The sequence below is a fragment of the Tetrao urogallus genome, assembly GCF_951394365.1.
Source record: "Tetrao urogallus genome assembly, chromosome: 4".
Taxonomy (NCBI): domain Eukaryota; kingdom Metazoa; phylum Chordata; class Aves; order Galliformes; family Phasianidae; genus Tetrao; species Tetrao urogallus.
Window position 1 is genome coordinate 65494883 of NC_136817.1, and position 14206 is coordinate 65509088.

At 41.0% G+C, this 14206-nt stretch overlaps 1 protein-coding gene across 1 annotated transcript in view; it reads right to left on the reverse strand.

The window, feature by feature from the left end:
• Window positions 1-3493: 3493 nt before the first annotated feature.
• The window catches only part of POLR1A (RNA polymerase I subunit A), a gene marked incomplete at both ends in the record, with an annotated part of 29431 nt that continues 18718 nt past the window's right edge, over window positions 3494-14206 (reverse strand). Inside the window, 10 exons of the mRNA XM_079534154.1 lie at window positions 3494-3594; window positions 6289-6453; window positions 7629-7746; window positions 8494-8694; window positions 9679-9963; window positions 10263-10382; window positions 10940-11054; window positions 12073-12230; window positions 12740-12875; window positions 13823-13990. Coding sequence (XP_079390280.1) covers window positions 3494-3594; window positions 6289-6453; window positions 7629-7746; window positions 8494-8694; window positions 9679-9963; window positions 10263-10382; window positions 10940-11054; window positions 12073-12230; window positions 12740-12875; window positions 13823-13990 — 1567 coding nt within the window. The remainder of the gene's footprint in view (window positions 3595-6288; window positions 6454-7628; window positions 7747-8493; window positions 8695-9678; window positions 9964-10262; window positions 10383-10939; window positions 11055-12072; window positions 12231-12739; window positions 12876-13822; window positions 13991-14206) is intronic.

The window sequence follows — 14206 nt, forward strand, 5'->3', positions numbered from 1 at the left end:
CGGTTTTTTGCTTCTTGTCTTCTAACATTCAACCTCACTTTCGAAATGAAAAAAGCATTGATTGCTATTTGTATCCATTCTTGTTGCCTGATGTGGGATTAAAAAAAATGGTTTATTGCCACGACTAAGCCTTTGATGATTACTTAATAAGCATAAATGTAGTTCACTTTTCAATTATTGTACAAATAAAAGTAACTGATTTGCCATTTCCAGCACAATGGCAATTTGTTATCCATATCTTCAGGTAACAAATCTGAAGCAGTGGGTTGGTACACAATAGAGATACACCACCAAAACAAGCATGACCAGATATCCAAGAGTTCTGAGCCCCGCTGCCTGTACTGGAAGTTCCTTATGCTGCAGCTTTAAGTATTTTACATTTACTGCAGCCTCTTCCCCCAGCTGCCCTACCTGCATATACTAACCATCCCAATCCTGGAGGGAACTTTCTGTGAAGCCTCAAACCTTCAGCATTTCAGAGACATTATGCAGCATTATTCATGGAGAGAACACATGAAAAAGCAATTTTGAAAGCTACTTTTTCTTCTCTCCTTGCTTTTTCACAGCATCTTGGCACCGTACTGTGCAGCACATAATTAAAAGAGCGGATGGTTCTGAGGGAAAAAGAAGAGATCAGAAAATGGCAGAGCTACGTGATTTCTACAGATGGAAATGCAGCATATATGGAAAAACTATAGGAATTACCACAAGGTTTGACTGTTCAGTACAAGTTTTGCATTATTTTTTATGATTGTCAAAATCATGTCATCAAAGACACTGGAAGAAGGACGTGTAAACAGTGTGCATTCAGCTGATCCTGTGGAAAACAGTCACCAATGGCACTGAGAACTCTTCACGTATCTGATGTGTTTCTTCACTACTTATTAATTGAGCTCAATCTGCCACCAGAGAGAACCAAGAGAGAAGTAACTTAAGAAATAATAATTACACCAAATTCTGATTCAGAACAGTGAGACATTTGGGGAGGGAGAAGGTTGTTATGAATTCTTTTTATTTAAGTATTTACAAAGCTCAATTCTTATTGCAAAAGCTCCAGCACAGCTTTCTAGCCATTCTCCTGGCTTTCAGCCATGTTTTCCTCTTCTCTATGATAATCACACTTACTGCTAACACTTTGGGGCCCATAAAACTGTTCCCATTCATTACCATGGCTGAGTTGGAGGGCAGGAAGATCACATCCTCAAAAAGAGCTGTATATAACTGTTGCACAGAGCAAGACAAAGTCAGTCATTCAAGGTCCAGCTGCACAAGAGCTGCCTGTCACACAGACAGAAACGGAAGTCCTGCAGAACTTTTCTTCTACCTCTCTTCTTCTCTGTGCATGTGAATTTTAAGCAAATTGGAACTCACCTGAAGAAAGTGCAGCGAGTCCCTAGGCAGAGTGCTGACACTAAGGATTAACGGAGTTGCTACCTCAGCTGCCTTCATGCTATGGAGCATGAAGAATGGCAAAGTAAACTAACCCCATTCATATGCCAACACACGGACATTGCCCCGCTGTGGCCCTGCCATACTCACTCCCTATCCCTTTTGCCCATGAACAGCCACCTCCTTTGTTTTTCTAAGCAGACACAACTTAAGAAATGGCTTTAAGTTGAGGGAGGGAAGATTTAGGTTTGACATCAGGGGGAAATTCTTTACAGAGAGAGTGATGAGGTGCTGGAACAGCTGCCCAGAGAGGCTGGGGATGCCCCATCCCTGGAGGCGTTCAAGGCCAGGTTGGATGGGGCCCTGGGCAGCCTGGTCCAGTATTAAATGGGGAGGTTGGTGGCCCTGCGTGTGGGGGGTTAAAGATTCATGGTCCTTGAGGTCCCTTCCAACCCTGGCCATTCTGTCATCTGTGATGACTTAGAATTTGAACTGTAATTCTGGTAGCTTACCTACAGCCTGACTTACTACAGCCTGAATTAGAATTGTTTTTCTGATGCTGGCCTGCTGTCTAAATTTTAAAGACAACTCAAAATGGAAAGGGAAGTTTGGTTCATCTGGCCACAGCCAGAGCACGATTTTCCAAAGGCTCTATTTAAAGACTCACCAGCATCAGACAGCTTGCTAGCATGCCTCCCTGCCTGCTGAACTCACCCCTGCTTCCTGCAAAGCTGATTGTGCAGGGACCAAGAGACACACAACGTGCTGTTCGCTGCAGGACAACAATCAATACTTACAGATCCTTCTCTGCAAGCAGTCTGTAACAGTACAGACTGTAATCTGAAATTAAGACTCATTACCCCATTGCTCTTTCCTATCTAACCATTTACAAAGCTCTGTCCAACTAACTCTATCCTGGCTGTTCACATGTTTATGAGAAACGCATGGCAGGTGTTAAGAGTGGAAAGGAAATCCTTTATTTAAAAAAAAAATCTGCAGAGTGAAACTGGAGAGCTGCTGGTATAATGCATTTGTTAAGCTTCAACAAAATGTGCAGTGCATTTGACACACAGTCTTAAGGGTCTGATGCATGGAGATAATCCACAAAGACTCTTTCCCAAGTGTAAACCAGTGCTTCCCAGTGTCTGAGCTAATCCCTTTAGGGCAGCTCTGCTGCAAGCAGGAGCTCCTCAGCTGGCCTAAGGGCACCACAGAGCGGGGCAGAGGGTTGAAATCAGGCAGAAAATGTGCCTATACAGTAGTAAGCAAGCATCAGAGAATGGTAACAACTTACATGCATCTCATTCTGATTAAAATTGTATTAAAAATGTCTGATTCACAAAGAGATTCTGTCTGTTTAACAGCCAGCGGTATGATGGCTGCTGCTTGCATGACAGAATTCCCTTGGTAACAGTCACATAACAGGGTGTTCCTAACACTTCTCTGCCCCATCCTTTATTAAGCATTTTTTTTTTTTTTTTTAAAATACAAAATATAAAGCAGAAATAGTTTAAAAACCTCTGTGTTAATAATTCTTCTGGGACTGTTTTGTACAGCACCTCATGCTGCCACTTACGAACAAAAAACCTTTATCAAATATCAGGTTTCCCACTGTGTCAGAACTGTTCCACGTGTAGCCAGTGGAAGATGCCTAAGGAATTTTCTGTATTCATGTCTTTGGCTGATGAAGGATTGTACTAACAGTGCAACAACCACATGGCAACTGCCACTACCCACCCAGCATTCTGCCCTGCAGGATTCAGGCCCCATAAACAGATTCTACTTTGATTTCTGCCTTTGTGAGACCCAGGTGATCTCCTCCATTTTATTTCTGTCTATGTAAGAAATAATAATAATTAAAAAAATAGAACAGTGAGAAAACGGTTCTTTGGAAGCATTTCTTTTGCTCTATAGGTGCAAACAATCTCATTAAAGAAATTAGGCTCATCAGGTGTCCAGATTAATATATCTGCTGGCACAGGAAAGATGACCAGAGACACAGCACATGTGTGCTCATTACAGATACTGTAGGCACAGCTGTGGAGCATCCACACAGAAATACTTATGATGAACAAATCAGAATCCTTACATTACAGGCAAAGCACTACGTAAGGGGTTGCTTGAGGTCAAACAAACCAGTCCCTCCTTTAACAACTTTTCCAAGCACCAGGCAAGCAGAAGGGGATCTCAGTTCATCATAGGCACCTACAACAGAGTTAGAAGTCAGGTTAGTGTGTCCCCAAAGGCTTCTCCAAGGTCAGTGCTGAAAGAAAGCATTCTATTATACATACAACAACTTCATCTGGCTCAGACCCCCAGCTTCAGAAAGGCATTGCCACCTACTGTTGAGACTGACTTTATATTCCTAGAGTGGAACTTGAAAACTCTTCCCACTTTTCCTATAACGACTATTTGCTCTTTTGAGTCTTCACGTGCAAGTAGAGAACAGGGCCACACAATTCTCAATTCTCCCCCACTCAGGATGAAAAGAACACATTCTGAATTCCAAGGGCACACAGATCTGACCTTCCACTCAACACATTTTGCTGATTATATTAATTGCTAAAAAACAAAAACAAAAAAAACAAAACAAAAAAAAACACCAATGAAGCAAAACCAGAAAGATTTTGCTTTCATTCCTGCCTTTCTCCTGTGGAGTCTTTTTCCTTTGTTAGCGTGAATCCTTTTGATGTGGATTTTAAATCCTTCTGGCAAGATCCGAAGAGAACTTTTGACTGGAGAGCAACATTCCTTACATTCCTTTGATTTTGTGGCTGCTCACTGTAGCGAGATACTGTCATAGAAATTCGGAATCTCTCCACATGACAAGTTTGGCTGGTAGTGTTTTGCTTTCACTGTTTTTATAAGCAACCAGAGTGGTTTTCATTCATCCTAACTATCAGTAAGCTGGATATATATATATATAATTAAAGCATGCTGTAAGATTGGAAGTAAAACTGTTAAAGCTTCGATAAGTTGGTGTTTACTTATTCCACTGAGCAAAACGAACTGAACTTTCTATTAAACAGAGGATGGTGGGGAAGGTGCTGCATCATAACAATTTATGGCACGCGCTGCTCTGATCTCAGCTACAGCTGTACAAGTAAATAGCTGCTCCTAAATGTGTGTCAACTGAAGAAAGAGAGAGAGGGGAAAAAAAGAAAAAGGTTCTTTGTTAGGTCAAAGTCAGAACCGTCCTGTTTGCTCACGTGATGTTAACAAAGAGTTATTATTTGAGCAAACAGCCAAAAGGATCCCACTTCTGATGCAGATGTGCTCTTCCCACACCAAATCTTCCTGACCAACAGCCCACTGGGTCACACCTGCACTCTGACAGCATTTCACTGCTATTGTAGCTGTTCCCTCTGCTTCTTCCTATCCTTTCTCATTGATTCAGGCCATACATGGGCACAGTGTCTGTTTCAAGGTACAGTCGTCACTTGCATTAAAACAAATAAGATCCAGACTGCTGTAATCCACGTTAGGATTTTGGTTTCCATCTTAGTGAAATAAATATATCCCTGCACCTGTAGTCAGCTTGGCTTTCCTACAGATTCACCATGCCCTTCTGTTAGCATGCACTTCAGGGCTTTATTTGCAAAGGTGTTCAAGGCCAGATTGGATGGGGCCCTGGGCAGCCTGGTCCAGTATTAAATGGAGAGGTTGGTGGCCCTGCATGTGGCAGGGGGGTTGGAGATTCACCATCCTTGAGGTCCCTTCCAACCCTGGCCATTCTGTGGTTTCTGGGGCAAAAACTTTACCTTATTTATAAGCCAACATGTGATATAATGCACCCAGAGGAAGCAACTGTACAAGAAGCATCCTCTTCTATTCATTTTTACCCTGAATTTACATTTCTTCTGATGTTCAGATGAATTACAAGTCAACTGTAACTATACTATTCAGCAAAATCCTCATTATTTTCCCAGACAGGGTGCAAAACAGCAATAAGAGACAGAAGTTCAGTGGCAGAAGTCTCTCTCTCTGACACTGGTGCAATGCTTTTAAAGACACTGGATAAACAGGCCATGATGACAGCTTTTCCCTTTTGCATTAGGTAATGCAGGTGGCACAAGAGCATTCAAGGAGAAGCATCCAACTAGCAAGTGATAACAACCAGGAGTATTTTCAAAAGGAGATGTAATTAGTATCCAAAACATGATACCAAACTGTCCAATGACAGAAGAGCCATGTTTTTTGGATGGGACTCCTACATATAGAGAGCATCTGCCACTTCAAATGCCCTCAATGATCCATGCAGAGATATGGTTAGGTAGATGAAACTAAAAGCTCTGCACAACTTCCAGAGCAGCGCAGAGGCCACTGAAGGGTACACAGTCATCTCAAATGGCAGCAGAAACCCATCATTAAGCAAATTAATGCGACCCTTTGTCTGTGTTAGAGGAAAAAGAATATCAAAGAACCAAAGAAAGTAGTTCTAAAAGCAGAAAAGAAGAAAAATAGAATCAAAGTAACAACCATGAAGACTATTCTTACAATAAAGTTCTGAATGGCAAGGAGAAAACACAAGAGTTACAATAGGAGACATGAAAACCAAGCAGAGATGGCAATGTTAATGGTGTAAGTAAAGACAGAAAAAGGCAGATTTAAAGGCCTCGTTAGAACAAATCTTAATGATCTTAAGGTTTGTTATTAAACAGCCTATCTAATTCTTAAAGATGGAATCACAGACCCCACAAACTACATGTGGGAGCCGACTTCATTTAAGCTGGCAGAATTTTATTAAAAATGTCTGGAACATTTGGACTTAATTAAAATTTTAGCCTCTGGCATTCTTTTCTAATGCGATTATGCATTACTCAAAATAGAGGAAAGCTCCAATGCAAACAAAGCACACGTGAAATCCTGCAGCAAGACAGTTCAAACTAAACCATTTACCCATCATCGTTGCTTCCTTCAGGAATTTGTAACTGGTTTCAAATGTCATTTGTTGCAGAGGGGAGGAGCTGGACTGGATTCCAAAACGATTCATGGGTTTATAAACTCCTTCAAAACACATGTAGTCTGCCACAAGCGAGAGGTGCCGAGGGTCTACCACAATGCCTAAGAACACAGGAAAGAGCAATCAAGCTTTCTTACTAAAGAAAGAGGTCTGATCTAAATTAAACCCCTGAATGTACTCAACATGGAGAACACATCTTTATTCACGTTCTTCTGGCTGTTGCACTTCTTTGTATGCAGCTGGCATAGCTGCTCCCCTGATGCATCCAAGACAGGCGTTCCTCACTGTGATATAAACCAGGAAACTAGAACATCAAGAGTGCTGTAAAACAACAGTGAGATCTCTATCATCTTTGTCTACATGCACCCATCTACTAGTGACGGGATGGAGCTCTGTGCCCTCACCCTGTGGCCTATATTAGCCAGGCAATGGAGACAGAAAGGTTCTGATATTTTCTGTGTATGATGTTAAGCACCCACAGAAAACCTTACTTAGGCTCAAATAAAACAGCAATTACTTGATGGGAAATCATTAACTGCTCTGCTAACATCTAACTGGGAGAACGTAACAACTGGAAGGCTTTCTGGATTGCCAGCTGGTAAATCTGTTTCTACAAAACCAGTTGCTAAAATTCCCACTGTACACAGATCATAGAATGGAATCATAGGATGGCTAGGTTTGGAAGGGGCCTCAAAGATCAGTTAGTTCCAGCCCTCCTGCCACAGGCAAGGTTGCCAACCCCTAAACCATTCACTAGAACGGGCTGCCCAGAGCCCATCAAGAATCTTCCCCAAGCTAGCTATCTGGATTCTCTCAGCAGTGCAAAGGGAATAACCTTCAGTCAAGGCAGCACAGCTATTTTAGGGAAGATACAAACTGAACTATAAAGGGAGCTTGAACTCTTATCATTAAAAAGCTGAAGTGAGGCAAGATTAAATCCAATTCTCAGGGTCACTCTGCACATCTAACATAGGTAATGTTCCTCAGATGTTAATAATTAATTCCTGTGGACTTCCCAACTTGCAGAGTTCATATAGTATAAAAGAAAAATCTGACACAGGGATAAATATAACCTTGTCTAGTCAATTTTCTACTATGATTAAACAGAAGTTAACCAAGAAATTCTTCCCAGAATACACTACAGTGACCAAAATTATGACAACATGATTTAAAATATGATTTTTAATTACACTAAGACATAATTGTGAGCAAAGTGGCTGTTTTTACCAGCTTAATGATAATAAAGACCATCTTCAATGATAGAGAGAAATCCTACCATAGACAGCAAATACATCTTTTATTTCCTTTATAAGGACCCTCAGGGCAGACTCAATACCATAATTCTTAGCCATGGCATGAATATCATTGGAGTAAAGTCTGTTCAGGTCCAAAATCTGAAAGCAAAAAGCACAGACATAAATTAGGACAACGGTAGCTTTATTTTTCCAAATAAGTTCAGCTAAGCTCAGTAAGCTAAAAAAGCTTTTTTCCCCCCTTTCACCTTCCATTAAGTGAATGCCAACAGCTGCACAACAGCAAGGCAGTACCTCAGAGCCAAACACAGACAAAGGTGACTCTGGAGAGCTGTTTCAATCTTTATACACTTATGTCAGAATCAAAATTCAGCAGAGATGAAAAAAATGACCCAAATTCAGAAAACAAACGAACTGACCATTCCCAGCAGCAGGACATGGTAAAGTCTTGCAAGCAATGTCTCAGGCAGCCAGAACTACTTTTAACAAAAGCAGTAGAAAAGATGTAGCATAAAACAATCCTCTATTTGTAGAGTTATGGGCTAGATGGCATAACAGAACTATTCATCTCCAAGTACTGCAATTCATTTAGATGGAAGAACTCCCTCAAGTAACATTTATAAAGACAGTTACAAGCACAGTGTGGAATTATCTGTCATTAGATCCTGGGCTGCTGCACAAAAAAAAACGGATTTATAATCAACCCTTGAGGAAAGACTCTGATGAGCTCTGAACACATCTGGGGAAAGAAAAAGAGAAAGAAGAGCGCTTAAGAGCTGAGGAGACTATACACCAACCCTGCTAAGCTCAACTGGCACCCATCATCCACCACCTCTCCCTAGAACACAAAAGGCCATTCCAGTTCAGGATTACACACAGATTACATACATCAGCGTATCTGAACAGCTCTGCAAGATTTATCCCTTCAGTGTGCAGAATGAGTTCTTTCTCTCCTTTCTCATTGGTACTTTCATTCAACAGGCATCGTGTGATCCCCTTCACTTCATGTATGACTGTGTTTCGTGTGAGAGAAAGAAGCAAAGAGGAGATATCAAAGTACACCTTCATCAATGGAAGCGTCAACGAAACCTAAACAGAAAAAAAAAAAAAAAAAAAAAAAAGCAACACAGTGTTTATGCTCAACAACCAGCCTGCTTCCTTTTCAGGCAAAAAGCAGCCAAGTGGGATTATCTTAATTGCATGTTTGGGAACAAAAATGTCCAAGTTGAATTACAGCTGAGCAACACCAACACGAACACCACATCCCAGCCATTTATTCACATTGCTTTCAAGCCCTCACAGCTTATACTAATTATTATTTTTTTGAAGATGGCTAGACTTCTTCCCTTCCATCTTCCACTATGCAGGAGGACTGTGCAAGTTTCTGAGTGCCTGCAACTTGTTTGATTTGGTTACATCTTTTATAGTTTCACAGCAGTGGGATGGCTGATGAGTCACAGCTGAGGTCAAAGACAGACTGTTGCCGGATGGCTTTTTGGGAGGAAGGATATAGGAGTAGAACTGAGGGAGGCAGACAGTATAAAAATAACTGGTTAGATATGAAACAGGAAGTTTTATTTCTAGAAGTGTTGAAAGGTTTTTTAAAAACAAGGAGGGAAATGTTGCTGGATAAATGAATTTCATGTTCCTGCTACATTTCTTCAGCTGCCACTGTTACATTTGATCACGAATTCCTGTCCCCTCTAACTACTGTATCACAAAGTTACAGAACTCCAGCTTTATTTATTCTAGAGTCCTCTATGAGCAAATGTGCTTTCCATATGAAACTCCCTTCCTGCCTTGTAGACACATTCTCATTCTTACAGCAGTCCAGCCAATTTTTTTCCCCACCAGGATTAAAACAACATAAACCCATCAGTTGTCATTAAAAAAAAAATAAAAGTTTCAACAGGGGCTCTGTAAGTCAGAGGGTTGCTAAAAGTGGCATTAAGTACACTTGTGCTGAAGCACAGACTTCAACTTTCCTAGGAGATGCACGTTACAAGAGCTACAAGCAATCCTAGATGTTTCTAGATGCAACCACACAGATGTTTCCAAGTACTACCATCTTACCTCACACCAAAGTTCATTTTCAGTGTCAAACGTGTAGTCCTGTATAGATGGGTGACTGTTCAGAACTGCATTTACTCGCACCTCTGCTGACTTAAGTAATTGAGCTCTCTCTTTTTTAGTCTGAGACATAAAGGAAAGATGTGGAGAATCATCACCATCTGCTCCGTTTTGATCTTCTTCATCAGCATCTTGGGCCCTCTCTTCCTTTTCTGATTCACCCTCTTCATCTTCGGGATTCTCAGCAGCATTTTCTTCCCCATTCTCTTCTTCACTCTCATAATCAACCTACAAAGAAATAACGAGGCACTTATCTGAGCCAGAACACATAGGGAAACAAAACACATGAAGCAGTTTTATGCATAAATCTTCTTGGCAGATGTGCTGCAAGTACCTTGCCAGTACCATATGGTACAATGAAAATATAGCTGTTGTAAAGAGAATAATGCAGCAGATGCAGCTTAGACCCTACTTATCATAGAATCACAGCTCTGGAATTTGCATTAATGAAAATTTTCCTGCCTATGCAGACCAAGGCAGAGGAAACAGAAATAAAGCACAGTGCTGAGCACCTATGAAGTCATTACCTCTTCTTCCTGGTTCCTCCTCATTTTCGCTTCTGTAGCATCACCATCCCCTTCATCAGGTTCTGCATCAACAATCTTTTCTTCTTCCTCACCTTCTGGAGCTTCTTGATTATTTTGTGCCTAGAAATCCATAATAAATGGGATAATCTGATTCTGCTGGAATGCATGAAATCCATCAAAAGCCTTTAGCTACACATTTGAAATTTAGCAATCCATGTCCATCTTTAAGATGGACATTCTTTAACATTAACGAAGACATTCTACAATATGTAAGTTATTGCTCTAAGACAGCCCTTATTGAGAAAGAAGTGACAGAAGAAGCATGCAAAAGCTCTTCAGCAAACAAATTATTTCCCCAAAGGTATTGGGGAGCAGTTCTGTGACAGGATCTCATTCTGGGAGAGCAGTAAGCTTTTTAGGTCTTGCTGAACCTGAAACAAATATGCACTCTCAGAGTACAGTCTTAAGTAAACAAGGATTTTATCTACAGTAAAATTAACAAGGAAGTAGTTGTTAAGAGAATGCAAAGGTAGTTTATGCGTAAAGAAAATAATTAACAAATACTTTTGTATTCACACATTTAGGGTCTTATCAAAACAGGCTATGCTTTTCCAAATCCTGGTTCTCAAGAACAGATAAAGAAGTGAAGTATTGAGCTCAGGTTATGGTTCCTGTACCTTGTCTCCAACATCTTCCACATCTCTACGAGTGGCTTTGCGGGTACTGACTTCAGTAAAGGATGACATCTTCGCACGCTTCCTTTTAATGGCTTCTAAGAAAATTTTAAAGAACCTGAAAGAAGAAGCAACCCAAAACGTCCAACCTCAGCTAATCTATGATTTTAAGTTGTCAGAAAATGAATATGCCTTAAGAAGCCAGTCAACTTGTGATAGGACATAATCCTTTGGTGGATGCAAGAATATTTTTAGGGTAAAGCAAATTATTTTTCTGCTTGGCCCTTCCCCATTTCCTTGGGAATAAAAATTTGGTATCAAATCTCTCAGAGTGGTTGGCAACCCTGCACATAGCACAGGGGTTGAAACTAGATGACCATCATGGTCCTTTTCAACCCAGGCCATTCTATGATTCTATGAATGCAGCCATGCATCCAAAAGCTTATAATTTAAGCTCATCTGGATATAAAATTCAGGGCATCACACCAATGGGAATTTTATTATTATTTTTTTGTAAACCAACAAGCAAAACTGTTAAATGAAATAACTCAGCATCAACACATGGCGTGGACAACAACAACGAACAATAAATGAAGCCCTCACTGTTTCCAATTTTTAAAGAACAAACAACAACAAAACCCACAAGGTTTATTTAAGCTCAGTAACAGCACCAAGGGATACCTAAAGCACACTGAAAAATAAATACTTCAGCAGCCAAAGGTAAGGAATGTGATGCTGCTTGCATAGGCTCTTCTCACATAAGATTTACCTCACTTGTCCAAACAACACATTTTATGCTTTTATTGCTCTTTCCCTTTTTGTTTTGTTACTTACACACATTAACTATGTATTTTACATGCAGCCCGAGACAATTCCTTTTCACTTAATGTGGTCCAGGCAAGCAAAAGATTGGTCATCTCTGGTCTCCCTCAGTAGCATCCTGCACTATGGCCAAGCCACTGATACCCAGGATTGCTCACGACAAAAAGCAGCCGTGTAGATCTTCTGCTAGCACACCTTCAGGGCCCTGCTGCACTGAAAACCACAGCAGTGGTAATAACAAACATGCAGTGATCCTTAGAGCCCACGGAAGGCCAAGAGAAGAGAAACAGGAAAGCACGTGAAAGCAAACGAACCTTGTTTCCATGAAGTGCAAGATGTCCCTGGGCTTCACACACTTCTCCTCTCCATAATATTCATGGGGCAAGAAGCAGAATTTGATTTTGTAGAGGCGATGGCTGTTCTCTTTGTTCTTTAAGTGCAGGGATTCCTCTAACTCAACTTTCTGCAATACCTACAAGTAGCAACAGGTCTGTCTTACTGAAAGCACCTTCTTTACTTCCTGCAACTCCCATGCTTTCCATATGGGACCAGAATTACACAAAACTAATTGAAAAACTTTTCTGCGGGCTTAGTGGCAACTCCTGGGGAAGATGACAATACTTCACTGCATTCTTTTTGGCCTCAACTCCTGTCAAAGATTGATTTAGACAATACTGGGAGAACAGCGTGACCCCTTGTCCCACTTTTTCACAAGAGCCCACGCTCAGTGAGTCAACAGCTTCATTTTATTGACCTCTGTTCCTCGGTCATTGAAAATGACCAGTATTTTAGCAGAATTGAGTCTTAACTCTATCATTGCTGCTTTCTGAATTGAAGAAGCAAGACAGAAGACAGAGAATGCAGGAGAGCACAGAAAAGACTGCGCCCCTAAGAAAAGATGGGCCTCAGAACTGAACAGACTTCAGCATATCTGTCTCTGCTGCGCAGATTCTCAACGAATACACTGCATAGGTGGCTCACCTCAGCTAAGCACACTCTTGTGAGCTGTTTCTTGAGCTGTTTCACCTTCTTGTGAGCTTTCTTGGTACTGAGCACAGGAACACTCATCATTGGCGTTTTAATATTTGCACTGGCTACCATCAAGATCTCCCGCAACCTTTAAACAAAGAATAGTCTTTCAAATTAAGCAATAGAAGCACTACGCAATCAAATCAACATCTCTTTCATTTAATAAGACAGCAGGCAGCAGCACGTTTATTTAATAAGCCAGCATGCAGCGACTGCCAGTCTCACCAAAACCATATGTATCAAGAGCTGTGGTTACCACTGCAGCACCCCTTTGCACTTCCCTGGTTCCACATCATGCACAGCACACCAGCAGCTCTACTGATTCCATTAGATTATCATTCCAATTACGGGAAGAAACCAGAGATAAGTTGTTCCCAGAAAAGAACTAATGAAGCCTGCTTCCTACAAATGCATAACGGATGCTTCTCTTGCCTTCTCCCTCTCCTCTGCTTCACTGAAGTAACACAACCATCTGCCACCTAAGACATCGGTGCCACATACAAGGCCAGGGTTAGCATCTGTACGACTGAAAAATGATGACTGGCTGGTAAATGAGTATGCTGGCAAAGTCACTGCCAGCAAACAGAAGCACCAGGAGAAACCTCGATGCAATAAGCCAGGTCCCTTTCTGCCTAGGTGATGATAATCCTAAACTGCAAGACTTTGTCATCATTTACAGTGATTTTTGTTTATTTTAATAAATGACAAACAGGTTTAGAAGTTAATAGGGGAAACTAGGGTGAGACAAAGAGCAAATCCACAAAGCATGATTGCCTTAGGGCTATACTGTACTGAATAAGATACAGAAACAGGCCATTTGTTATAAACCAAGGAAGGGTAAGGAACCAGTTATTTAGTTTCTGGAAAGTGAAGCAAAAGCCACAAAACTGTAAAGAGTTGAAGTATTTCTGAAAACACACAATAAACTGATTTATCATTTGCTCTGAAGAATACACATCCCTGCCATTAAGACAAAAAACTGCTATTTAAGTGCCAAAAATAGCTAAGGACCCAAGGAGAACACAGGTTTCTCACCTTGGAATACCCAACGTGACATTCATTTCACCTCTGCCAGCAAAATGGAAGGTGTTCAGAGTCATCTGTGTGGAAGGCTCCCCAATACTCTGAGCTGCAAGAAGACCCACAGCTTCTCCTGGGTCACAAAGAGACCGTTGCCACTTCAAATATAACAAATCCTTTAATCTGGAAGACATGATGTAAGCAGAGATATAAGTTCAACGAGTACAAAGTAAAGAACTCTGTATAGCCCAAAACAGGGCTGAGGCCAATGAAGCTCTTCCAGCCAATTTATCTTGGTAGCCTTTGGATAGATCCCTTTCAGAAGCCATAAAACTAGATATCCTCATCTAATTTGAGAACTACACCCCATTAACACAAAACCAGGGCGCAGGCAAATAA